Source organism: Salvelinus sp. IW2-2015, unplaced genomic scaffold, assembly GCF_002910315.2.
Source record: "Salvelinus sp. IW2-2015 unplaced genomic scaffold, ASM291031v2 Un_scaffold2952, whole genome shotgun sequence".
Lineage (NCBI taxonomy): Eukaryota > Metazoa > Chordata > Actinopteri > Salmoniformes > Salmonidae > Salvelinus > Salvelinus sp. IW2-2015.
This window is the reverse complement of record NW_019944247.1, coordinates 3,591-28,329: the sequence shown is the minus strand read 5'-3', so window position 1 is coordinate 28,329 and position 24,739 is coordinate 3,591. Positions and strand designations below refer to the sequence as shown.

At 46.9% G+C, this 24,739-nt stretch overlaps 1 protein-coding gene across 1 annotated transcript in view; it reads right to left on the bottom strand.

Annotated features, from left to right (window-relative positions):
* The window catches only part of LOC112075043 (E3 ubiquitin-protein ligase HERC2-like), a 22,740-nt gene extending 8,410 nt beyond the window's left edge, over nucleotides 1–14,330 (bottom strand). Inside the window, exons 1-8 of the mRNA XM_070440747.1 lie at nucleotides 14,184–14,330; nucleotides 13,112–13,133; nucleotides 11,935–12,016; nucleotides 11,663–11,834; nucleotides 5,757–5,901; nucleotides 4,046–4,271; nucleotides 523–697; nucleotides 193–364 (exon numbers count right to left, since the gene is read on the bottom strand). Of these exons, the coding sequence (XP_070296848.1) occupies nucleotides 193–364; nucleotides 523–697; nucleotides 4,046–4,271; nucleotides 5,757–5,840 (657 nt within the window). The 5' untranslated portion in view covers nucleotides 5,841–5,901; nucleotides 11,663–11,834; nucleotides 11,935–12,016; nucleotides 13,112–13,133; nucleotides 14,184–14,330. The remainder of the gene's footprint in view (nucleotides 1–192; nucleotides 365–522; nucleotides 698–4,045; nucleotides 4,272–5,756; nucleotides 5,902–11,662; nucleotides 11,835–11,934; nucleotides 12,017–13,111; nucleotides 13,134–14,183) is intronic.
* Between the last annotated feature and the right edge of the window lie 10,409 nt (nucleotides 14,331–24,739).

Below are 24,739 nucleotides of genomic sequence, written 5' to 3'. Positions count from 1 at the left end.
GGGTCGGGGCTAGGGACTAGGGACTAGTGGGTCGGGGCTAGGGATTAGGGACTAGTGGGTCAGGGCTAGGGAGTAGGGGTTAGGGACTAGAGGCAAGGGTTCCTCATCTCTCCATTCTTGTCTGTCTGCCAGGGGGTAGGGACTAGGGGGTAGGGACTAGGGGGTAGGGACTAGGGACTAGGGGTTCCTTACCTCTCCATTCTTGTCTGTCTGCCAGGGGTTAGGGCTGACCCTCTCCTCCACCTCTGTGGGAACAGGGGGCCCCTCTGACTCAGAGGGGCTGGATGCTGAGGATGAGTCAGGGGGGGGGCACTCCATGGGGACCATCATACAAGCTGGCATCAGGGCACCAACCACAGCATCCCTGACATCAACAATACAACACACATTAAATCAGGGCACCAATCACAGCATCCCTGACATCAACAATACAACACACATTAAATCAGGGCACCAACCACAGCATCCCAAACATCAACAATACAACACACATTAAATCAGGGCACCAATCAGGAGTCTTACCTGGCATACATGATCTGTAGGGCTGAGAGGACATGGGACAGGGCCTGTTGCTTGGCCTGGTTCCCATCCAGAGACAGTAGTATTTTAGCCAGAGAGGGGCGGTTGGGTCTAACACCATTACTGTGGCCACTCAGTTTATTGTTCACCGCCGAGGAGTCACTGTCTGACTGGACGCCTGGAATACACAGGAAACACATACAACAATATGTCAATATTTAATATTCAGCACTCGACGCAAAAAGTGGTATTTCACCAAACCCCAACCTTGTCCTGAGTCCTGTTCTAACCCTAATACAAGCCAGACCTGATTCCTATCCTAACCCAAGCCAGACCTGAGTCCTATTCTAATCCAAGCCAGACCTGATTCCTATCCTAACCCAAGCCAGACCTGAGTCATATCCTAACCCTAATCCAAGCCAGACCTGATTCCTATCCTAACCCAAGCCAGACCTGAGTCCTATTCTAACCCTAATCCAAGCCAGACCTGATTCCTATCCTAACCCAAGCCAGACCTGCAGTCATATCCTAACCCTAATCCAAGCCAGACCTTGAGTCCGATCCTAACCCTAACCAAGCCAGACCTAGCCGATCTAACCCTAATCCAAGCCAGACCTGAGTCCTATCCTAACCCAAGCCAGACCTAGGTCCTGTTCTAACCCTAATCCAAGCCAGACATGAGGTCATATCCTAACCCTAATCCAAGCCAGACCGGAGTCCTGTTCTAACCCTAATCCAAGCCAGACCGGAGTCTGTTCTAACCCTAATCCAAGCCAGACCTGAGTCCGATCCTAACCCTAATACAAGCCAGACCTGAGTCCTGTTCTAACCCTAATCAAGCCAGACCTGAGTCCTATCCTAACCCTAATCCAAGCCAGACCGGAGTCCTGTTCTAACCCTAATCCAAGCCAGACCGCGATTCCTGTTCTAACCCTAATCCCAAGCCAGACCTGAGTCGATATCCTAACCCTAATACAAGCCAGACCTGAGTCCTGTTCTAAACCCTAATCCAAGCCAGACCTGAGTCCTATCCTAACCCTAATCAAGCCAGACCGGAGTCCTTTCCTAAACCCTAATCCAAGCCAGACCTGAGTCCTATCCTAACCCTAATCCAAGCCAGACCTGAGTCCTATCCTAACCCAAGCCAGACCTGAGTCATATCCTAACCCGAATACAAGCCAGACCTGAGTCCTGTTCTAACCCTAATCCAAGCCAGACCTGAGTCCTATCCTAACCCAAGTCAGGTGTAGCTCCTGTACTGTATGTAGAGAGATAGATTACCTCGGTACGAGGGATATGTAGAGAGATAGATTACCTCGGTACGGGGGATATGTAGAGAGATAGATTACCTCGGTACGAGGGATATGTAGAGAGATAGATTACCTCGGTACGAGGGATATGTAGAGAGAGAGGTTACCACGGTACGAGGGTTAGAGTTATGTACAAAGAGATATTTAGGGCTTAAATGTACGTGCGTCATATAGCCTACACAGCCAATCGCCAAATGATGCTTTTGGGAACAACAGAAGAGTTTTGAGCAGTTGAAGCAGGTTCTTGTTAACACACCAGTGTTGGCTCAGACAGACCTATCGCAGGCTTTCCAAGTCCAAACGGACGCCAGTGNCCAAGTCCAAACGGACGCCAGTGTTGGCTCAGACAGACCTATCGCAGGCTTTCCAAGTCCAAACGGACGCCAGTGATGGCTCAGACAGACCTATCACAGGCTTTCCAAGTCCAAACGGACGCCAGTGATGTAGGTTATGGTGCCGTCTTCACTCAGACGAAAGGTGGAGAAAGAATCATTGCATGTGGCATTTAAAGGAGCTGAATACAACTTCTCAAACGTGGGAAAAGGCGTGTGGGCAGTGATGTGGGCAGTGGAAAAGCGGGGTCATTATCTTGAGGGGGTTGAGTTGATGTATTGATCACTCAGCACTTACATGGGTGTTCAACAGCCCCAAGACGTCTTTGCCGGCTCACACGCCGGAAGTTACGCCTTCAGTTCAGAGTGCATTACCAGAAAGGCCATCAGAAACATTGTTCTTGATTTTCTGTCCAGAGCAGTGGCTCCATCAGCAAGCCAACTAGCGTTGCTGTCACCACCAATCACAGCCTTTCTATCCGTCCCGCCTCTCTCGTTGAGATTGCTGAAGCTCAGGACCAAGAGGTCAGTGACCTTAGGTAGAACAAAGAAGCTTCCAGTGAGCATCCAGATCGAATTGGATTCAAAGTACTCCAAGAAATCCTGTACAGGAGGATCCCTGTTGAAGGAACAGGCAATATCATATCAACTTGTGGTACCCAAGGGCCTTGCGGACTGGTTTCTAGATTACTTTTACGACCTTCCACTGGGCGGCCATCTTGGATAGCGAAAGACTCTTCTTCGCATCTTGGAGGTTGTTTGGTGGTCATCCAGAGGCGTGTTTAGCTATAGCCTACCTGCTGTAGCCTACCTGCTGTAGCCTACCTGCTGTAGCCTACCTGCTGTAGCCTACCTGCTATAGCCTACCTGCTGTAGCCTACCTGCTATAGCCTACCTGCTATAGCCTACCTGCTGTAGCCTACCTGCTATAGCCTACCCGCGATACGAACGCTAGTTGGCTTGCTGATGGAGCCACTGCTGTAGCCTACCTGCGATTCCGATAAACCTCAGCGGCGCCAGTTTCAAATTGCGAGAAGAAAACTGCCGCCTGCTAAGCGCAGTCCGTGCCATCCGTGGTTTGGATTTCCTGTTGGCACTGTGATCGTGTTCCTGGCCTGTCAGATTATTTCCTTGTTGTGGATTTACAAAAGGGATCGCGGAAAATGTTTAATGAACGKGGACGCGCCTTCCAAACTCCGGTGAGATCCATCCTTTTTCCCTTACCGTTTCTGGAGATCATCCACAGTCGGCTTACCGTTTATTTTATGGGGGGAATTTGATTTGAATGTCAAACGACTATGAACTGAATAAACTAATGGGAATCGACATGGGAAAAGACGGGACTTATAGACTAATCATTTCCTGGTTAGGCGCGTCCCAATAGGCTAATATAGCCGAAACTGAATTTGAACTTAACCAAAACAAAACGTTAAATAAGGTTATTGGGTCATTGTGATGTGGAATATGTGTTTGTTAAAATAATGCATTGAAATGATATTATTTTGTATTGTATTCTTTCTGAAGCATACCATTTATGTTGATGTGTTTGTGCTGGATTTTAAAAATACATTATTTCATTGACACATCACCTACTACGTTCCAGGTGTTTTTCTTGCTATAAGTCCTCTTTAAAAGTATGTTAAATGTGACTGTTATACAGTTACCTAGTTATGCAGAGGGTTAGTGTTCGGATTACTAGCTGTATAGAGGTTAGGTTACCTAGATATGAGGAGGGTTAGTGTTCGGGTTACTAGCTGTATAGAGGTTAGGTTACCTAGATATGAGGAGGGTTAGTGTTCGGGTTACTAGCTGTATAGAGGTTAGGTTACCTAGATATGAGGAGGGTTAGGGTTACTAGCTGTATAGAGGTTAGGGTTAGGTTACCTAAGTAAGATGCCCCTAGAGAGTCCCTGGCAGTCTGGAAGAGGACAGGCTCGTGGACAGAGGGGGTGGTGACATCTACGGTGGTCCAGGCGACGCTGTGGGAGGAGCCACAGGCAACACGGGTGATCTTCTGTCCCTCTAGACCCTGAACCAGGGTGGGCTTCCTGTTCACCGTGGTGGTCCCGTTACCCTGCTGGCCATGGTCGTTGTCCCCCCACGCAAACACCTGGTGGAACAGTACAGAGACACTTACAGATACTAGCACACCTCCCTCTCTCACATCTCTACAGCTGAATCTGAAACCGAACACTTGGCCCGTTATCGAGTGGCCGCTTGCTGATGTGTTCATAAGTGATCACTCGAGTCCGAAAGTGTTTTGGTCAAAATTGACATTGAGACAATGAGACGTCCTATTCTAAATCCATTTCCGCGCATCGTCTCCCACGACGTGTCTTGTAGCATGTAGGCAGACACTAACGCGTACTCTGATGAACAAAACAACATCCCTCCTGCATCAGATATATCTGATATATCAGGGCTGTCCTCGACCGAGAGTCGTCTGTTCTTCCTCAATTTATAAACGGGTATTTTRCCATATATAGACACATATTATACGTTTAATAAAACTATTTGCACRYAGCTTGTCTGATGCTTTAAGTGGACAGTTTGATGAAATAATTAAGAAAGCMAATGACTCAAGAGGGAGCCAGAGATCAAGATAACCAGAAGAAACGTGTGGATTAYTCCTCCTCCTGCAGATTCAGACGTTACGCTCCTGAAGTTTCCGGTAAAAGGCTACACCGACGAGTCGGCAACCTGTTTCACGTGGAATGACAATTGATTTACCATTTCTACCGATGTAGATTATTAATATTAATATTCATTAATATGTAGATTAGATTATGATTTTCATACGCACATTTTCGTGGAACAGCTTAATTTAAATTATAATAATTTAAATCGCATTCATCTTTCTACAACAAACTTGAAACATTGTATCAACTATCAACCGGGTCCGGCCCGAAGAATGCAGTAGTAAACTTGAAACATTGAATAAACTATTCTGGGCCCTCAGAGTTTCCCATGCCAGTGAGCTCGGGACAGACTCGATTGCCTCAGGAATGTGCCCCAAGTGTTCGGTTTGAAATTCAGCCTCTCCTTCTAAGAAACCTAACTGACAGACATTAAGGTCAGCTCTTTCTCTCCTTCAAACATCTCTCGCTCTCTCTCTCAATTCAATTAAAAAAGGCTCTATTGGCATAGGAAACATATGTTAACATTGCCAAAGCAAGTGAAATGTATAATAAACAAAAAGTAAAATAAACAATAAACCCTGAAAAGTAAACCATTACTCACAAATGTTCTAAAATAATATTTCAAATGTCATAGTATATATATATGGTGTTGTAACAATGTGCAAATAGTTAAAGTACAAAAGGGAAAATAAATAAACATAAATATGGGTTGTACAGTACATTCGAAAAGTATTCAGACCACTTGACTTTTTCCACATTTTGTTACGTTACAGCCTAAAATTGTTTAAATTGTTTTTTCCCCCCTCAATCTACACCCAATACCCCATAACGACAAAGCAAAGCAAACAGAAATGTTTGACTGGTGTCTGATGTGGAGGAGGCCTAGCCTGGTGTCTGATGTGGAGGAGGCCTAGCCTGGTGTCTGATGTGGAGGAGGCGTGGAGGCCAGTACCCACCTGTCCAGTCTCGGTGACAGCCAGGCAGTGCAGCGCCCCCACGGCCACGTGGATGATCTTCTTCCCCCTCAGCCCCTCCACCATCTGAGGCTTACGCACATGGACGTCTGTCCCGTGGCCCAGGCGGAAGTAGTCCCCTTTACCCCTGGTTGAGAAACAGACAGTTATTCCCCTTTATCCCTGGGTAGAACATCACATAAACKAGGGGTAGTCAACTCTGACCCTACCAGGTCCAGAGCCTGTTGCTTTTCTCTTCTACCTGATAACTAATTGCATCCACCTGGTGTCCACTGGCTTCGAGGTCCAGATTTGAGTTGGAGGGACATAATCTTATTTTCCTGACTGTTTATATATTTTTTTGTTAATGTAACCACCTTCCCTTGTTCAGGGGACTGCGTTGTTAATGTGCGAAAACTGCACCACTTAGTAGCGGGACTTGCGACAGCAGCCACACTGTAGATATTGCATGAATTATTTTGGCTTTATAGTTGTTATTATTATTCTTTACAACATTACTCCTCTTACACCATTCAAGCTAAAAACACCCTTTAAACTTTAAAAGTGTGTGCATACAATTTATTTTCTACTTTTTAAACTATTCAACTTTTTGTCCTCCATCCACTTTCATGGCATTTCCTCAGCATTCTAAAAGGTTCCAGAGTGACATCATCTCTCCCAACATTCTATTCACTGTAAACAAGTCAGCTACTTTAACCACTTTCCCAACAACTAAGACAAAAAGGTATAGATGATGACATCTTCCGATAATAACCTAACGTTATTTTACACTGAACAAAAATATAAACACAACATGTAAAGTGTTGGTCCCATGTTTCATGAGCTGAAATATAAAAGATAGCAGAAATGTTCCATACGCACAAAAACCTTATTTCTCTCAAATGTTGCGCACAAATTTGTTTACATCCCTGTTAGTGAGCATTTCTCCTTTGCCAAGTTAATCCATCCACTTGACAAATGTGGCATATCAAGAAGCTGATTAAACAGCATGATCATTACACAGGTGCACCTTGTGCTGGGGACAATAAAAGGCCACTAAAATGTTTTGTCACAACACAATGCCACAGATGTCTCAAGTTTTGAGGGAGCGGGCAATTGGCATGCTGACTGCAGGAATGTCCACCAGAGCTGTTGCCAGAGAATGTAATGTTCATTTCTCTACCATAAGCCGCCTCCAACGTCGTTTTAGAGAATGTAGCAGTACATCCAACCGGCCTCACAGCCTCAGAACATGTGTATGGCGTCGTGTGGGCGAGCGGTTTGCTGATGTCAACGTTGTGAACAGAGTGCCCCATGGTGGCTATGGTTACGGTATGGGCAGGCATAAGCTGCGGACAACGAACACAATTGCATTTTATTGATGGCAATTTGAATGCACAAAGGCCCATTATTTTTAAGGCATGTGTGACCAACAGATGCATATCTGTATTCCCAGTCATGTGAAATCCATAGATTAGGGCCTAATGAATTTATTTCAAATAGACTGAATTTCTCATGAACTGTAACTCAGTCAAATCTTTGATATTGTTGCGTTTATATTCTTGTTCAGTATAGTAACCGTATCAACAACAACATCTGTGAACTTTCAGAAACAACTTCTGTTTTGACCACGCCCCCAATAAGGTAGCCAAAATGTTTGACCATAGACGGGTTGGGTTGGTTGTTTAGCAACAAAACAGACGGGTTGGTTGTTTAGCAACAAAACAGACGGGTTGGTTGTTTAGCAACAAAACAGACGGGTTGGTTGTTTAGTCAACAACAACAGACGGGTTGGTTGTTTAGCAACAAAACAGACGGGTTGGTTGTTTAGCAACAAAACAGACGGGTTGGTTGTGTAGCAACAAAACAGACGGGTTGGTTGTTTACCAACAAAACAGACGGGTTGGTTGTTTACCAACAACAGACACGTGTGTAACTATGGGGCAAAATAGACGGGGTTGGGTTAGATTGTTGATATGTTGAAAACATAAATAAATAAAGTTGCAAAATTAGCAATTGTTGTCTTGTTACAGTTGTTCGTTAGCTAGCTAGCAAATATTATATTAGCATAGAATGTGACATCAGTCAAAACACCTCAAGACAAGACATGGTATCAAAACCCAGCTGAAACCAGCCACTTACGATTCACCACATGGCAGTTTCTCGTCATCGTTGCTAGCTATATAGACATCCAGAACCACAAGTCCCGGCCTTCTGCCCCTTTGAAGTGCACATCGCTTTCGTGACGTTGTCAGCTAACCAGTCTATTAAATCTTTGTCTACTTCTCTGCTATTCAAATCTGGAATCAGAACAGAATGATCTTCTACCAATCAAAAGTCACAACTCTGTTTGTCAGAGTTTAGAGTGACGACAAGTAGCTAGCTAACACCAGCTAACAGCTCTCTCATGTCTCATCATTGAGCCAAACGGATCTGTACTAAACCAATGCATATCTGTTGTGGTCTAGTCCTGTCTTTTTGCTAGCTAGGGTCTTCTACGTTAAGTGCTGCCTGTCTTCCCAGTGGGCTACTTGGTGTGTGAACTGCTGACTGCTCATCATTTGCAAATAGTTGTTGACACGTCAACCAGGATCAAGGGACAGCGCGATTAGTGACTTGTGTTGGTAATCAGTGGCTGTATTGGAGAGGGAGTGGATTCACCTCTCCTAGGGCAATCAGTAATTAGTACAGGGAGCTGTGCTCTCCACCTCTGCTAAGCAATTAGCAAGTCGTGTTAGTTCTTCAGTCTCTCTAGTGATGTCCAGCCACCCAACAACCTGCCCGCTTGACCCCATCCCCTCCTCCCTTTCCAGACCATCTCTGGAGACCTTTTCCCATTCCTCACTTCCCTCATCCCTGACCACTGGCTGCGTCCCCTCTGACTTCAAAATGGACCAAGTTGCTCACCTCCTCAAGAAGCCAACACTCAACTCATCAAACTAGACCTGTACCCCTTCTTTCCAAAACACTTGAGCGTGCTATATCTGATCAACTCTCTCATTATCGCTCTCAAAACAATCTTCTTGACCTTGACGGGTCTCTCAACCGAGACTGCTCGTCTGTGTCATGGAGGCTCTCCACACCGCCAAAGCTGACTCTCTCTCCTCTGTTCTCATCCTCCTAGATCTATCCACTGCCTTCGACACAGTGAACCATCAGATCCTCCTCTCCACCCTCTCAGGGCTGGGAGTCTCAGACTCTATCAGATCCTCCTCTCCATCCTCTCAGACTCTATCAGATCCTCCTCTCAGGGCTGGGTGTCTCAGACTCTATCAGATCCTCCTCTCCATCCTCTCAGGGCTGGGTGTCTCAGACTCTATCAGATCCTCCTCTCCACCCTCTCAGGGCTGGGTGTCTCAGACTCTATCAGATCCTCCTCTCCATCCTCTCAGGACTGGGTGTCTCAGGCTCTATCAGATCCTCCTCTCCATCCTCTCAGGGCTGGGTGTCTCAGGCACCATCAGATCCTCCTCTCCATCCTCTCAGGGCTGGGTGTCTCAGACTCTATCAGATCCTCCTCTCCACCCTCTCAGGGCTGGGTGTCTCAGGCTCTATCACGATTTCTCCTCTCCACCCTCTCAGGCTGGGGTGTCTCAGGCTTATCAGATCCTCCTCCTCCACCCTCTCAGGGCTGGGTGTTCAGACTCCCATCAGATCTCCTCTCCACCTCTCAGGGCTGGGTGTCTCAAGGTTCTATCACATCACTCCTCTCCACCCTCAGGGCTGGGTGTCTCAGACTCTATCAGATCCTCCTCTCCACCCTCTCAGGCTGGGTGTCTCAGGACTCTATCAGATCCTCCTTCCACCCTCTCAGGCTGGGTCGTCTCAGGTTCTATCAGATCTCCTCTCCACCTCTCAGGCTGGGTGTCTCAGCTCTATCAGATCCTCCTCTCCACCCTCTCAGGGCTGGGTGTCTCAGGCCTATCAGATCCTCCTCTCCACCTCTCAGGGCTGGGTGTCTCAGGCTCTATCAGATCCTCCTCTCCCCCTCTCAGGGCTGGGTGTCTCAGACTTCATCAGATCCTCCTCTCCACCCTCTCAGGCTGGGTGTCTCAGCTCTATCAGATCCTCCTCTCCACCCTCTCAGGCTGGGTGTCTCAGTTCTATCAGATCCTCCTCTCCACCTCTCAGGCTGGGTGTCTCAGACTCTATCAGATCCTCCTCTCCACCCTCTCAGGGCTGGGTGTCTCAGGCTCTATCAGATCCTCTCTCCACCCTCTCAGGGCTGGGCTCTCAGGCTCTGCACACTCTTGATCTGCATCCTAACCTGACGAGGCCCTTCTACCAGGTGACGTGGAGAGGATCTTTGTCTGCACCATCGTCTGATCTACTATGGTGTCCCCAGGGCTCGTTCTAGGCCCTCTCCTCTCTCTCTATACACCAAGTCACTCAGCTCCTCATATCCTCACATGGTCTCTCTATCACTGCTATGAGGATGCCTCTCCTCTTCTCTCTATACACCAAGTTTACTCAGCTCATTCATATCCTCACATGGTCTCTCCTATCACTGTTATGAAGGAGAGTGGACCTCTCCTCTTCTCTCTATACACCAAGTCACTCAGCTCTGTCATATCCTCACATGGTCTCTCCTATCACTGCTATGCGGATGACACTCAACTACATTTCTCATTCCCCTCTTCTGACACCCAGGTGGCGACACGCATCTCTGCGTGCCTGGCAGATATCTCAACTTGGATGTCGGTCCACCACATCAAGCTCAACAAGACGGAGCTGCTCTTCCTCCCGGAGAAGGCCAGCCCGGTCCAAGACCTCTCCATCATAGCGTGTAATGTAACTTATTTGAAAAGTCATTTGTTTTTTTATTACATTGGTCATGTTCTTAACATTTGTCATAATTAATTAAAGCAATGGATATTTACTTTTTGTATATACATTTAAAAAATACAATAAAAATTATTTAAGTAGGCAAGTCAGTTAAGAACAAATTCTTATTTAAAATCAAGGCCTAGCAAATTATAATTATGACAAATGTTAAGAACGTTGAGCAATGTAATAAAAAACGAATCACTTTTCAAATAAGTTACATTACACGCTACGTTGGCTGACAATTTGTTAGCTACGCTAGCCTTTAAAACCACATGGCATATCATTACAGCAGTTGCTTGTTAGCTAGCTACCGAACGTTAGTTGGCTACTAATATATCAAACTTGCCAGTATATTAACTATCTGCTACCTAACTAACTACCCTACGTCTATTCACGTGACTTTTCACGTCATTCTTAACTTAGTGGTTTAGTCGCTGAGCGTGCTCAATGGACATTGTTATTTATTTTTTTTACATTTAACTAGGCAAGTCAGTTAAGAACAAATTCTTATTTACAATGACGGCCTACCCCCGGCCAAACCCGGACGACAATGGGCCAATTGTGCACCGCCTTATGGGACTCCCAATCACGTCCGGATGTGATGCAGCCTGGATACGAACCAGGAACTGCAGTGACGCCTCTTGCACTGAGATGCAGTGCCTTAGACCGCTGCGCCACTCGGGAGAAATATGTAGTATTACAAACTGGCAATAAGTTGCATAGCAAGAGTATCAACTTCCGGTAGACAGGCGAAGTGCTAGTACACTCGGCTGAAAGGACACCGTTCGTTTACAGTATACTAAAATGAACTAATAGTATGTAGTATACACTCATTAACTATGCAGCATACATATTCGAACAGGGCTTATGTCATCAGCTGTAGGGTAGTAAAATTCCTGAAACTTTCCTGAAGAAATCCCAGATCCAGGTTAAAGGATTCCCTGCTGATTCCTTGCTGATTCCAGAAATTCTCACTTTTTCAGGATGTTTCGTAATCCTACTCATCTGTCCACGACCATTTCGCTACACCAGCAATAACATCTGCCAAATACGTGTCTGTGACTAATAAAATGTGATCTTACCATGTCCAGACCACTCCAGACTTGGTGAGAGCCAGGGAGAACTGAGCCCCACACTCTATCTGACAGACTCCCTGCCCATTCAGCCTCTCGATGTTCTGGGGGATATTACAGCCCTCGCTGCCCCCCCGACCCAGCTTCCCAAAGTCCCCATCGCCCCAGGAGAACACCAGGCCTGAGGAGGGAAGAAGGAGAGATTACAGCTCAGAGCACTGCAGTGTAACGACACCTGGCTATCTATTCAAAYACAAACACAAATACAGACACACAAGTACCTTCATCTGTCAGGGCTAGAGTTTGGGCATCTCTACTCCCACAAGCCACCTGGACCACACGGTGACCCAGAAGCACCTTCACCTGTATGAAACACAGATCAGATACACAACGTTAACAGTTTAACAGTTCTATAGCCAAAACCACATGTACAGTACCAGGAGAGACTCAGAAAACCACATTGTGGTACATTATTATAGTACCAGGAGTCTCAGAAATACATCCACAGAGAGGTAGTGTCTAGGTAAATTACTGGACCAGTCGCGTAGCGTGTTTGGTTCTGTCCTCTCTAGTACGTACCCAGTTTTGGGACGTAGCTGTGTGGTGTCGTCTCTAGTAGCGTACCAGTTTGGGACGTAGCTGTTGTGGTGTCGCGTCTCTACTACGTACCAGTTCTAGGACAGTGAGCTCGCGTGGTGTCGTTCTATCGTACATTGGCGACGTGTGCGGTACTCTCTCAGCTAAGTTTGGGACGTAGCTGCGTGTGGTGTCGTCTCTAGTAGCGGACCAGTTTGGGACGTAGCGGTGCGCCTGTCGCCATGTTGGACGTCGGGGTGTGTCTCTACTACGTACCAGTTTAGGACGTTACTGGTCTTGCGTTGTGTCGATCCTCTAGGTACGTTACCAGTTTGGGACGTAGCTGGGGTGTGCCGGTTGTCGTCTCTAGTACAGACCATGTTATAGGACGATAGCGGCTGTGGGTGTCGTCTCTACTACGTGACCAGTTTGGGACGTAGCTGCTGTGTGTCGTTCTCACTACGTACCAGTTAGGACATAAGCTGTGTGGTGTCGGTCTCTAACTACGTACAGTTTAGTGACGTTAGCTGTGCTGGTGTTTCAAACTACGACCAGTGTGGGACGTAGACTTCGTGTGGATAGGGCGTCCGGTCCTCTACTTACGTACCAGTTTAGGGACAATAGCTGTGTGTGGCTTGTCTTCTACTACGTACCATTTAGGACGTAGCGTGCTTGTGGTGTCGTCTCTACTACGTACCAGTTTTGGGACGTAGCTGTGTGTAGGGTGCGTCTCTACTAGTACGTTTTCAGGCACCGTAGCTGCGTGTTGTCGTCTCTAGTACGTACACCAGGGTTTTGGACGTAGCTTGTGTGGTGTGTCGTCTTAGTACGTACCAGTTTGGGACTAGTGGTCAGTATGCCGGTGTCGTCTCTAGTACGTACCAGTTTGGGACGTAGCTGTGTGTGTCGTCTCTAGTACGTACCAGTTTGACAGTAGCTGTGTGGTGTCGTCTCTAGTACGTACCAGTTTGAGGAACGATAGCTGTAGTGAGATATCGTCATCTAGTACGTCCGAGTTTAATGGACGTAGACCTGTAGTAAAGGTGTACGATCACAATAGGTACGTACCAAGTTGGGACGTAGCTGCGTAGGTAGTACGTCTCTAGTACAGATTACCATTTGGGAGCCGTAGCTGAGTGATCATGGTTCGTCTTTACTCGGTTACCCGTTTTAAGTAACTTGCGTAGATTTCTACGACTGTGGTGTGTGTAAGTTCTAAGTACGTAACCATATTTGCGGACGTAGCTGGATTGGTCTCCGTCTCTACTAGTACCAGTTTAGGCACGTAGCTGGGGTGTCGGTCGTCCCGTACTACGGTACCACGTTGGGGACGTAGCTGTGTGGTGTGGCGTCTACTACGTACCAAGTATAGGACGTGCCATTGAGACACTGGTGGTGTCGTCTCTATCAACCAGACCAGTCTAATTTGGACGTAGCTGTTTGGTGTCGTCTCTACTAGTACATATCTATGGAGACTGAGGTGTGTGTCGTGGCTCTACTACGTACCAGGTTTAAGGACGTAGCTGCGTGCAGAGTGTCGTCTCTAGTACGGTACCAGTTTGGGACTTAAGCTGGTGTTAGTGTGATCGTCTCTAGTACGTACCAGTTTTAGGACGGTACTGTGTGGTGTCGTCTTCTACATACAGTACCGAGTTTGGACGTGAGTCATGCTCGTAGGTGTCGTATTCTACTACAGTACCAGTTAGGTAACGTAGCTTGTGTCGGTGTTCAGGTTCTACTAGTACCGTGTAGGGACGTAATGCGTGGTGTCGTCTCTAGTACGTACCAGTTTGGGACGTAGGCTGCGTGGATGTCGTCTCTACTACGTACCAGTTTAGACGTAGCATGTTTAGGTAGTGTGTCATTGTCGTCTCTACTACGTACCAGTTTTTGGGACGTACTGTGTGTGGTGTCTCTCTACTACGTACCAGTTTTGGGGACGTAGCTGGTTGTGGTGTTGTCTCCGTGTCCCAAGGCGTTCGTACTCCCCCCAGACCCAGCTATGCAGTTCTCCACCTGGAGGTGATGGCAGCACTGTGGGACGAGCCACAGGCGATGTCCGGGACTCTCTTGGTCTTCAGGGCCTCGATGAGACGGGCTTGTTCACAGTTTCCTTACAGCGAGGAAGAGATGCGTGTGATGGTTTTCTATATACTCTACATCTTCTGAATAATGGACATTAGTGCCTCAATACCAGTAAGTTCATCAAAACAAGCATTCAGTTGTCATGTGCACAGCTTCCACGTCAGTGTACACAGTAGAATGAGTTCTTACAGAACGTAAGGTCGTACACGACTTGGTAGAATGAGGTTTTTACAGCGTAGCGTACACAGTCGAACGAGTTCTTACAGCGTGTAGCAGTGTACTATCACAGCGTGTGCCGTAAACGATTTCTTACAGCGTGTGCAGTAGACGGTCACAAGCAGATAGTAGAACGAGTCTTACAGCGTAGTGTACACAGTTAATAAGTTACCAGCTAGGTCAGGAATCTTACAGCTAGTGTCAGCGGTATGGTTAACGTAGGGTACACAGTTAGAACGAGTCTTACAGCGGTGAGTGTACACAGATAACGTATATAGGAGATCTTACAGCGTAGTGTACACGAGTAGAATGAGTCTTAGGTATGTACACTAGAACGCTTAACGTGGTACACTAGTAAGAAAGAGTCTCATACAGCGAGTGGAGTCATGTCAGACTAGAACGAGTTTACAGCGTTAGTGTACACAGTAGAATCGATGTTCTTACAGCGTAGTGTACACAGTAGAACTGATCTTACAGCGGTACGTGTATAAGAAATCTTTAAAAGTTTGAGAACGGAGTCTTACAGCGTGCGTGTACTACAGTTATTAAGTAAGAACGTAGTCTTAGCTTAGTGTACACAACGCTAGAAGGAGTCTTACAGCGTAGTGTAACACAGTAGATAAGCTTGAACTATGGCGAGTAGTAAGAATCGAGTCTAATACATGCGTAAGGTTACACAGTAAATGAGTCTATACAGCTGTAGTGTACACAGTAGAACGAGTCTTACAGCGTAGTGGTAACGTTAGAACTGAGTCTGATTACAGCGTAGCTGTACACGGTAGAATGAGTCTTTACAGCGAGTTAGCACAAAGGTTAGACTTGGAGTCTTACAGCCGTAGGGTACACAAGTAGAACGAGTTTACAGCGTTATGGGGTACACAGTAAGAATGAGGTCTTACAGCGTAGATGTACACACGGAGCTAGACGGAGGTCTTCACCGTTTAGAGAATGGTAACAGATATTAATGAGTCTTTACCATGCGTAAGATTGGTGTTTACACTTAGTATATAGTAGATGAGTTCAATTACAGACGGTAGATTGTTAACACAGTGATTACAAAATTACTGTAAAATATAGATCCGAAGTCCTATATTGCAGGTCAGTCGTACACAAGTAGAACGAGTCTTACAAGGCGTAGGGTACACCTAGTAATTAGAACGGAGTCTTCTTCAGCGTATGTGTAGGCACAGATCAAATAGAACGAGTTCTTACTGAGGCGTATAGTGTACACAGTTAGGAAGAGTCTACAGCGTTAGTGTACACAGCAACTAGGAACGAGTCTTACAGGTCGTTAGTTGTGTACCAACAGTAGAACGAGTCCTTCACAGCGTAGTGTACACATTAGAACGAGTCTGAACAGGCGTAATGTACCACAGGTTAGATACCCTAGAAATGAAGTTCTTACAGCGAGTTAAGGGTAACACAAGTAGAATGAGAGTACAAAACATACACCGTTATGTGATACACAGTCAGTACTTGTTTTCAAAGAAGTAGGATATCCGAGTCTATACTACAGCGTCAGGGTACACAGTAAGAATAGTCTGTACAGCGTAGTTTGTAGCACAGTAGAACGAGTCTTAGTCAGCGGAATGGTACCAGTTAGAACGAGTCTTACAGCGTTAGGAGAACAGGTACACAGCTAGAACGGAGTCTTACAAGTCGTCGGGGGTTACAGCAAGCATAACCGAATGAGTCTCACAGGTGTAGTGGTAGCGAGCCGATGTCTAGACATTGCGTCTTACCAGCGCGTGAGGGCCCCTGGTCAAAAATATGCACTACCCCTATGGTGGAGGTCCTGGTCAAAAAGTAGGTGCACTACCCCTATGGGCCCGTGTCAAAAGTAGTTGCACTACCCACTATAATGGCCACTTGTCAAAAGTAGTGCAACATACCCCGTATGGCGCACGCCTGTCAAATAGTAGTGCACTACCCCCCTATGGGCCCTGGTTTCTAAATAGTTTGAGTGGCACTTATACCCTCTTGGGCCCTGGGTCAAAACGTTAGTGTACATGGTCACCCTATTGGGGCCCTGGTCTAAGTGAGGTGCATTACCCCTGTGGGCCCTGGTCAAAAGTAGTGCACTAACCCCTATGGGCCGCTGGTCAAAAGTTTAGTGCCAAATTACCCCTATGGCCACGGAGTCGAAATGGAGATAGCTGGACCACATCCCACCCAGTATGTGCCCTGCGTCAAGAAGTAGTGCCAGTACTACCCCTTCGGGGGCCCCTGGATCAAGAAAAGACTGAGTGCCACAGTGCCCTAGTAGGCCCTGGTCAAAAGTTAGTGCACTACCCCATATGGGCGCCCTTGTCGAGAAGAGTAGGTGCACTACCCCCGATGGCCTGCGTGCAAACCAACTAGCTGCGACGAGCGCGGATGGCCCTGGCGTCAAAAGTAGTGCCACTGCCCATCCAATGGGCCCCTGGTCTAAAGTAGTGCACGTAACCCCTGGATGGGGCCTACGCCTGGTCAAAAGTAGTGCACTGACCCCCTATGGGCCCTGGTCTAAAGGAGCGCACGTACCCCCTTATGGGCCACTGTCTAAAAATGAGTTAGTAGCAACTACCCCTATGGGCCCTGTGCTCTAAAGTAGTGCGACGGTACCCTAATGGGGCCTTGATTGCAAAAGTATGTTCGACATGCAGGGGAATATGGTTGTAATTGAGATGAGCAGGTATGATAACTTACACTCCTGTGCTTTGGAAGTGTCTGTGTCCTCGCTTTCCGCGGTCGTCTCCCTCTCCCCAGAGGAAACACCCCTCATCTACCGGTGATGAGGGCGCAAGGCGTTGGCGCTCCCCACAGAATGCACCGCAACCTTCTTTGCCACACGTTGTAACTCGGAGAGCAAGTGGATCAGGCGGGGCGGATGGATGTCGTCCGCGGACAGAGACCCAGGCCCAGACGCCCGTTTGGGGCTCCCCCACTACGAATACCACCTCCCCTCGGTCCGTCTACTGGAACGCAAGGATAGTCCCGATAACAACTACACACAACACACACACACACCGCACACACACACACAACTACACAACACACACACGACACACACACACACACACACACGACCACACACACACACACACACACACACACACAACACACACACACACCCTCCCCCTCTCATACAGCGGCACTGCCCTCTCATACAGCTGGCATTGCCCTCTCATACAGCAGGCATTGCCCTCTCATACAGCTGGCACTGCCCTCCCATACAGCTGCACTTGCCCTCTCATACAGCAGGCATTGCCCTCTCATACAGCTGCATTGCCTCTCATACAGCAGGCATTGCCCTCTCATACAGCTGGCACTGCCCTCTCATACAGCTGGCATGCCCTCCATACAGCGGCATTGCCTCTCATACAGCAGGCATGCCCTCTCATACAGCGCATTGCCCTCCATACAGCTTGCATATGCCCTCTCATACAGCAGGCATTGCCCTCCTCATACAGCAGGCATGGCCTCTCATACAGCAGCATTGCCCTCCCAACAGCTGGCATTGCCCTCCCATACAGCAGGCATTGCCCTCCCATACAGCAGGCATTGCCCTCCCATACAGAGCACATCCTCATGAGCACTGGCATTGCGCCTCTCATACAGCAGGCATTGCCCTCCCATACAGCAGGCATTGCCCTCCCATACAGCACTGGCATTGCCCTCTCATACAGCAGGCATTCGCCCTCTCCACTACAGCAGGCTATGTCCCTCCCATACAGCTGCATTGCCCTCCCATTACAGCAGGCATTGCCCTCTCCATACAGCAGGCATTGCCTCTCTCCTACAGCAGGCATTGCCCTCCCATACAGCTGGCATTGCCCTCCATACAGCAGAGGCATTGCCCTCTCATAACAGGAGGCATCTTCGCAGCCTCCTTCCATATGTACCAGCAAGCTCTCGCACCTCCCATACGGCTGCAGGCATTGCCCTCCCATACAGCAGGCATTGCCCTCTCATACAGCAGGCATTGCCCTCTCATACAGCAGGCATTGCCCTCTCATACAGCAGGCATTGCCCTCCCATACAGCTGGCATTGCCCTCTCATACAGCAGGCATTGCCCTCCCATACAGCAGGCATTGCTCTCTCATACAGCAGGCATTGCCCTCTCATACAGCTGGCATTGCCCTCTCATACAGCTGGCATTGCCCTCTCATACAGCTGGCATTGCCCTCTCATGTCTTACAACTGTTCTTGTCTGCATCTTTACTGACCTGCGAACAGACTCTTGGAGCCGCCGGCCACCTGCACCACGTTGAGGGCCGAGAGGGTTTCAGAGAAGGACGGGACCTTGATCTGAGTGGGAAGAGCACCGACATGCAGAGGATCAGACTAAACAATTAGACAGCTGTTAACATTCCTCATGTATTTCATTTGTTTTGTACATTATATGTAAAAACTATTCGTAGAAATGCAACACAGTTGGGACAATGTATGCTAATGTATGATACTCCAAACTTTAAGATTTTTTTAAATCCATCCGACATTGACTGAATAACAGCACATAATTTTTTACTGGCACGGACAAATAATTCTGGGATTTTGGTGGGAATTCTGTTATTCAATTTATTGTAAAATTTCACTTTTTAATTTCTTAGAATGCACTCATATATACATTTTCTAATGCTATCCAGGTATTTGTTCATATATGTTGTGTTAAAATAAAGAAAATTATATGTGCCTCATTTGCACAAATACACTGGTTTTATTTGCATATAAACTTGAACAAAAATATAAACGCAACATGTGAAGTGTTGGAGTATTTCTGTCTTTAATAAAGCCCTTTTATTGGCTGGGCCTGGCTCCCCAGTGGGTGGGCCTGTGCCCCCCCAGGCCCACCCATGACTACGCCCCTGCACAGTCAAGTGAAATCCGTAAATTAGGACCTAAAGAATTTATGTAAATTGCCAGATTTCCTTCTAATTTAACTGTAAATCTTTGAAATGGTTGCATTTATATTTTTGTTCATTATATAAAACATTCACATAAATGGGTGAGACAGGACTGCAGCTACCAAAAACGTTATTTGTCTAGGCCTACCTGCAGTCACCTGTGCGGTCTAGATGGCCTCATTAATTACTGTTGCGTAATTCAACAAGTGTGTCAATAGCAGGGTACCTTCATATTAAAATCAATAGCTTGGCTCTCGATCACACGTCACATTGTTCGCCAGATCAGACATTATATCACTAGAATCTGAGTGTTTCTTTTCAGAAGTCGTTCTCATTTCAGCGCATCTCATTTGTAAACATTTCAGCTTTTTAAATTCCATCAAAATAAAAGTTATTTTTCCTTTTCTCTTTAGCGAAGCTTTATAGCGTCCTTATATAGCCAATGTTTTCCACTGAGCCCATTTCAGCCATTACCCGGCGTGTGTTTGACAGGTTATTACAAACATTGGTCGTTAACATTAACAGGACAAAACGACAAGCAAGAATATGAAAGAGTCGCGAGATTAAAACGAAAGCAATCAATCCAGCGAGTTTTACTGTAAGCAACAAGTGGAATTTTTGCACCCCTCAAACACAGGAAATGGATGGAAAAGAGAGATCCCTCAGGTTTTGGCAGGGCATGCAACTTGCTATTATATGGCAAAACAAGTTGAAAGGTGAACTTTAGGCAAATCAAAGCAGACCAGGCAGTACCTTGGACCCCTTCAGTCCGCCCAGCTGGTCTTTGTCATTGAGTCCCCAGACAAACACTTTGGTCCGGATGGTGGCGGTCGACTCCAGACCTGACGACTTCTTACGGGCCAGACTAGCAGAACAGAAAGAGAGGAATCACACGTCTGTTGTAAGAAGCCAGCAGGAATATAAAGGTCTAAACATGGACAACATGTTCTCTACTGACTCAGAGGCCAACTACGCTCTGAAGGAATCATCAGAGAATGAATCAGATAGAGATGAAATACCAGTCAACTGTATTGGTCTAGTTAAGGGTTTTAGTAATAAACAGGGAAAAGGTCAAGGTCATTCCCCTCTTACTATGAAACTACTTATACCAAATACACAGCCTAATTATCGCCCTTGGTGGTTTAACTTACTACTGCTATCAGAAGAAACCCTTGGTGTCCTAACTCACTACTGCTATCAGAAGAAACCAAACCGTTGGTTTCTTAAATCACTACTGCTATCAGAAGAAACCCCTTGGTGGTTTAACTTACTACTTGCTATCAGAACAGAAACCCTTGGTGGTTTAACTCTAACTACTGCTATCAGAAGAAACCCCTTGGTGTTTAACTCACTACTGCTATCAGAAGAAACCCTTGGTGTCTTAATCACTACTGCTATCAGAAGAAACCCTTGGTTTAACTCTACTACTGCTAATCAGAAGAAACCCTGTGGTGTTTAACTCACTACTGCTATCAGAGAACCCCTGGTGGTTTAACTCACTACTGCTCATCAGAGAAAACCCTTGGTGTCTTAACTCGACTACTACTGCTATCAGAAGAAACCCTTGGTGGTTTAACTCACTACTGCTATCAGAAGAACCCCTGGTGGTTAACTCACTACTGCTTATCAAAGGGAAGAAACCCTTGGTGTCTTAACTCACTCTTACTGCTAATCAGAAAGAAACACCTTGGTGGTTTAACTCACTACCTGCTATCAAAAGAAACCTTGGTGTTTTAACTCACTACTGCTTCAAGAAGAAACCCTTGGTGGTTTAACTCACTACTGCTATCAGAAGAACCCTTGGTGTCTTAACTCACTACTGCTATCAGAAGAAACCCTTGGTGTCTTAACTCACTACTGCTATCAGAAGAAACCCTTGGTGGTTTAACTTACTACTGCTATCAGAAGAAACCCTTGGTGGTTTAACCACTTACTGTATCAGAAGAAACCTTGTGTTTAACTCACTACTGCATCAGAAGAAACCCTTGGTGGTTTAACTCACTACTGCTATCAGAAGAACCCTTGGTGTTTAACTCACTACTGCTATCAGAAGAAACCTTGATGGTCTTAACTCACTACTGCTATCAGAGAACCCTTGTGTCTTAACTCACTACTGCTATCAGAGAAACCTTGGTGTCTTAACTCACTACTGCTATCAGAAGATACCCTTTTTATCTTAACTCACTACTGCTATCAGAAGACACCCTTGGTTCCTAACTCACTACGTGCTATCAGAAGAAACCCCTTGGTCTTAACTCCACTACTGCTATCAGAAGAAACCCTTGTTGCTTTTAATCATCTGAAATTGAGCTGTTTCTCAAGTGTAACAAACCCCGGAATGTCTCAGTGTGGGAATCAATGAAGCTTATTTAAGAACCAATGGGAAGAGGATTGAGTGAACAACTTTCAGACAAAAACAGAGCTTCAGAGAATACATTCCTCATCTACAGCGCCCTGCCACTAATATTGGCACCCTGGGGTAAATATGAGCAAAAACGGCTGTTGTTTATCCCTTGTCTTTCATCAAAAATATCACAAAAATCTAACCTATTAACTAAAGTAAAATAAAAATAATAAAAACATTTATATTTCTTTTAAAAGATAACAATTTCTCTAATATATGTGTGCCACAATTACAACAAAAAAATCGCCTTTCATTCAATACTTGGCCAAACCTCCCTTGCCAAGATTAAACAGCTCGAGGTCTTTCTCCATATAGCTGCGTAATGAGTTGAGAGAACACATGTGACAGAGGAGATCGAGGACCGTTCCTCCATTAACAGGAATCTCTCCAATCCTTCAGATCGAGGTCCACGCTTGGACTCTCCTCCTTCAGAGTCCAAGCGTGAAGTCTTCCTCTCAGGGGTGGAGGGCCTTTCATCCATGGTGGTAGGTCAGGGGGACGAGGTGGCCGATTGGCAAACCCTGTGATTCTTGTGGTCAGGTTGCTTGGAAAAACCATTTGTGTGTTGGATTTTTGAGGTGGTGCTTTGGATCATTGTCCTGCTGGCAAGATCCAACCCACGCCCAGTTAAGCTTCCTAGCGAGATGTAGTCAGGTTTGAATTAACATCTGCTGGAGTACTGTGTAGGAAGTCCATGATACCAAGTATCCTAACAAGTCGAGTCCGGGGCCTTTGAAGAAAAACAGCTCCCACAACATCAAAACCCCACCACCATACCTCACAGTGGGTGATGGGATACTTCTCTGCATGACTATCTCTCTGTCTAACACCAAACCCTCCTGGTGTTGTTTCCAAAAAGCTCTATTTCGCTCCATCCTGACCATATAGAAACCTAGTCCCATTGAAACTCGTATTGGTGTTCATCTGGACCATAAACCGAGTTTCCCATTGAAAGTTCCATAACGTCTGCAAACTGTAGTTTCCTAACGCTCAGGTTGAACTTGGGAATACACTTCAGTTCAATTTTACTCAAATTTCACTTCTTTTATTTATTTTTACATTTGACTTCAATGAGAAATGTTCGGCGTTGTTTTTTATGAATATTGTGAATGAAAGACCCAAGAGGATAAACAGCCATTTTGAGATGGTTTTTCTTAAGATATGGAGAGACGTAAAGAACTGTTCTGCACTTTATTGCATCATTCAGAGTTGGCCACGCAGGAGGCCCCCTGAGGCCAGTTCTATGGAGTGGCACCGCAGGAGCCCCTCTAAGCAGTTCTTACAGAAGTGCACCGCAGAGGCCCCTCTAAGAAGGTTCTACGAAGTGCACCGCAGCAGGCCCCTCTAAATCAGTTCTATGAGTGGCACCGCAACCGTGATGGGGGGGGGGGGGCCCCTCTAAGCAGTTCGTATGGATGGCACCGCAGGAAGGCCCCTCGAAGCAGTTCTATGGAAGTGGGCACCGCAGGAGGCCCCTCTAAGCAGTTCTAATGGCGTGGCACCGCAAGGGCCCCTCTAAGCATTCTATGCGGAGTGCACCGCAGGAGGCCCCTCTAAGCAGTCCTATGGATGGCACCACTAGGAGGACCCTGCTAAGCTAGTTGCTAGGAGTGGCATCTCGCAGCGAGGCCCTCTAAGCAGTCCATGGATATGCACCGCAGAAGGCCCCATCTAAGACAGTTTTCTATGGAGCTGTACCGCAGGAGGCCCCTCTAACAGTTCTATGGAGTGAGCACCCCGCAGGAGCCCCTTAAGCAATCCTATGAGAGTGGCACCACATAGGGCCCCTCTAAGCAGTTCTATGTAGAGTGGCACCGCAGTGAATGCCCCCTCTAAGCAGTCATATGAGTGGGTCACCCGCAGGAAGAGCCCCTCTAGCCAGTTCTATGGAAAAGTTGGCATCCCGCGAGGATGACCCTCTAGCCAAGTCCTGCGGAAAGTGGCACCGCAGGAGCCCCTCTAAAGCCTAGCATTCTACTGATGATGGCACCGTAGCTGGCGTAACCCAGACTCGCACCCAGGCTGCTAGAAGCCAGACGATTCCTAGGCTCTAGAACCCAAGAAACGTCCTAGGCTGCTAGAACCCAGTACGATCCTAGGCTGCATAGAACCCAGAGCGATCCTAGGCTGCTAGAACCCAGACCGATCCTAGGCTGCTAGAACCCAAACGATTCCTACTTCAAAAACATAGTAAGAAACAGCAGAACACCAATCCAAATCGCTTCTGATCTCTCACAATACAAATAGGCGTAATGGTTCTAGCGGCGATATGGTCTAGGATCTAGGTTGTATCATGTCAGGCGTAATGGTCTAGGGCATATGGTCTAGGGCGTATGCTCATAGGATGATCTGAGGGGTGACAGTATCGCTAGGCGGTGATTAGGTGTGCTACGTCTTAGGGCGTGTACTTTTAGGGGTAGCGTCATAGCGGTAGGCGTGGGTAGGGTCTAAGCGAATGATGATTCTAGGCGCCCTTATTCTAGGACGCATATGGTCGTAGAGCGCGTATGGTCTAGGCGTTACTGGTCTTGTGCAGTATGTCTAGGGCGTATGATCTAGGGCGTTATGTCTAGGGATACTATAGGTTAGGGCGTATGTCTAGGCGTGGTCTAGGTGCTTAGGCGTAGGGTCTTTAGCAAGGTCCTAGAGTGGTATGGTCTATGCGTTGGCTAGTAGTATCGTCTAGCGTTGTATGCGTCTAGGGTCTAGGGCGTTATGGTCGTATGGGTATGGAATCTAGGGTCGTACGGAAGGCGTGTCTACTAGGGTGATTTAAGCACGATGTACCACTACTGTTTAAACACCAGAATCATCATCCTCAAGACCTCCCAAGTAGGCCGTCTTCTCATCCTCCTCTTCCTCGTTAGTCTGAAGCCAAAGGACGCACTGGCAGCGGGGCCTAGCCGTCGTCATCCCGT